The sequence below is a fragment of the Eimeria tenella genome, genomic scaffold, assembly GCF_000499545.2.
Source record: "Eimeria tenella Houghton genomic scaffold, Eth_scaff3999, whole genome shotgun sequence".
Classification (NCBI taxonomy): Eukaryota; Apicomplexa; class Conoidasida; order Eucoccidiorida; family Eimeriidae; genus Eimeria; species Eimeria tenella.
This window is the reverse complement of record NW_013544911.1, coordinates 1-2,784: the sequence shown is the minus strand read 5'-3', so window position 1 is coordinate 2,784 and position 2,784 is coordinate 1. Positions and strand designations below refer to the sequence as shown.

The 2,784-nt window shown below is 58.2% G+C and overlaps 1 protein-coding gene across 1 annotated transcript; it reads right to left on the bottom strand.

The window, feature by feature from the left end:
- Positions 1–295: 295 nt before the first annotated feature.
- ETH_00035520 (uncharacterized protein) lies at positions 296–2,772 on the bottom strand (the record flags this gene model as incomplete). The annotated part of the gene is made up of 4 exons (XM_013379805.1): positions 296–1,087; positions 1,312–1,363; positions 1,556–2,053; positions 2,507–2,772. 4 exons carry the CDS (start codon positions 2,770–2,772, stop codon positions 296–298), a joined length of 1,608 nt encoding a protein of 535 aa, XP_013235259.1.
- Positions 2,773–2,784: the final 12 nt, after the last annotated feature.

Below are 2,784 nucleotides of genomic sequence, written 5' to 3'. Positions count from 1 at the left end.
AGCTAGCTGCAGCTAGCTAGCCATAGCTAGCTGCAGCTAGCTAGCGGGGGCCAGCTTAGCTAGCTGGGCCCAGCGGCGTGTTGCTGGCGACAAAAAATACCTAGCTGAAGTCGCTGTGGCTAGCCACTAGCTAGCTAGCCACAGCCAGCTAGGCAAAGAGAGCCTGCTGAGCGCAGCTAGCTAGGTAGCCAGCTAGCTAGCTAGCTAGCCATAGCTAGCTATGTAGCAGTAACAAGAGGTGCTGCAGCAGAAGCAGCTAGCTAGCTAGCTAGCTAGCTAGCTACAGCTAGGCCCATCAGCTCTCAGGTGCAGCAGCGCACACCGTAGAAGGAGCAGTGTCTATTTGCTGCTTGTCCTCATCCTGCTGCTGCTTTTGCTGCAGCACCTCTTGCTGCTGCTGCTGCTGCTTCTGCTGCGGCACCTCTTGCTGCTCCTGCTTCTGCTGCAGAACGTCTTGCTGCTGCTTCTGCTGCTGCTGCTGTTGTGCCTCACTTCTCGCTGCAGCTTCCTCTTCCCCCTGGGGGCCCCCCACCTCCTGGGGGCCCCTCTGCTGCTGGGGGGCCCCCACCTCCTGGGGGCCCCCCTGCTGCTGAGGGCCTCCCTGCTGCTGCTGAGGGTTCCCCACACCCTGGGGGCCCCCTTCTTCCTGGGGGGCCCCATCTTGTTGCTGGCTTTGTCTCCCCTGCAGGGCCCTAGTACCCTGCTGGGGTGCCCCCCCTTGCTGCTGGGGGCCCCCCGCTTGCTGCTGGGGGCCCCCCCGCTGCTGCTGTGGGCCCCCCCCTTGCTGCTGGGGGACCCCCCGGGGGCCCCTTGCTGCTTGAGGGCTGTCGCTTTCATTCTTCTGCAGCAGCCGAGCCCCTGGGGGCCCCCCTGAAAGGGTACTGTCATCTGGGGGCCCCTGGGGGGGCCCCACAGAGGGGGAATAGGCCTGCTGGGGGGGCCCCCCAAGGGGGCCCCCCTGGGGAATTGCTGCAGCAAATGGGGGAGGCCCAAAGGGTTTAGAAAGAACTGCTGGGGGCCCCTCTAGGGGGCCCCCCCGGGGCCTCCCCAGCTTCCGCAGCCTCGCCTTTAGGCTTTCGTTCTCCGCCTGCCCACAAACCCTAAACCCTAAACCCTGAACCCTAAACCCTAAACCCTAAACCCTAAACGATGGAGAAAGGTGCGAGACACTCTTCTTCAAGGACAAACGCTTAACCATAAACCCTTGACAGCTGTCTAAACCCTAGCAGCTGGTTCTCAGCGCTAAGTAGCACCCCATAAGCCCTAAACCCTAAACCCTAAACCCTAACCCCTAAACCCTCGTTTGCAAACCTTCAGTCTCGCCGTCTCTTCCTCACAGCAAGCAGCATCAGCCGTTGAAGAGCTGCAGGTCACAAAGCAACAGCAGCAACTGCAGCACCAGCAACTACAGCAGCAGTGCTAGCTCCAGCAGCAGAGAGAAGCAGCAGCAGCAATACGAATCCCAGCAGCAGCTGCAGCAGCAACTCGAGTCACAGCAGCCGCAGCTGCAGCAGCAACTCGAGTCACAGCAGCAGCGCCAGTAGCAGCAACAAACCTTGCAACCTTGTCTTCTGCAGCTGCATGCAGTTCTCTCTGGTGCTTATCATTCTGCTGCTGCTGCTGCTGCTGTTGCTGCAGCAGCAAATCTTTCTGTTGGAGTTGCTGCTGCTGCTGCTGCACCTGGCTTTGCAGCTGCTGCAGCTGTTGCTGATGGCGCCGTTGCATCTGCTGCTGCTGCTGTTGGTGGTGCTGCTGCAACTGCTGTTGCTGCTGCTGCTGTTGCTGCTGCTGCTGCTGCAGCAGCAAAATGCCTCCCTCTAGCTGCAGCTTCTCTCGCTTTAAGCTGGCAGCAGCAGCTTCGGCGTTTTGGAGTCTCTCCTCTGTCTCTTCCTTTTGTCTATGGATGTCTCGCAGCTGCTGCTGCAGCTCTTTGATCTTCTGCTGCTGTTGCTGCTGCTGTTGCTGCTGCTGCAGCAGCAGCTGCTGCTGCTGTTCAACCTGCCTCTGCTTTTCCCGGCACTCTTGTTGCTGCTGCTGGTGGCTCTGAGTTAATCTGCAAAGAAAAACAAGGGTCTTGTGCCGGTGGTGGCTTTGCTGCTACTGTTGCTGCTGCTGCTGTTGCTGCTGTTGGTGTTGCTGTTGCTGCTGTTGTTGCTGCTGCTGTTGCCGCTGCTGCTGCCCTTTTTCTGCGCCTCTGTGTGTCGCTGGGGTCTCCACAACGCTAGATAGCTTAGGGTCTACGTTTTAGGGTTTAGGGTTTAGGGTTTACTTCCTAATAGTTTCAGCTGCTTGGTCATTCGAGGCCTTCGAACGCTCCAACTCTGTATTCACAAATCCTAAACCCTAATTCCCAAACCCTAAGCCCTAAACCCCAAACCCTAAACCCTGAGAGCCGAACACTCCAGCCTTGCTGCTTCTGCGTCACAGCCCGAGCACTCATTCTTTTGACTTCCAAACCCTAAACCCCTAACCCTAAACCCCAAACCCTAAACCCTAAACCCTAAACCCTAAATCCTGTTTCTTGCCCTTAGAAAGCGAATCTTTGAGCTTAAGAATGCGGTTTCTCTCGACTGCTAGGGCTTCTCTGTTTGCTGCTGAGGCAGCTAGCTGCTGCTGCAGCTGTTCCGTCTCCTTTTCTGCTGCTGCTGCTGTCTCCCTCAGTGCTGCTGTGCGCTGCGCAAACTGGCCTTCTGCTGCTGCTTCGGATGCGCGCAGCTCGGCCTGCAGCAGCAGCAGCAGCAGCAGCAACAGCAGAAAGGGGCACAGACACATACTGGCTTGACG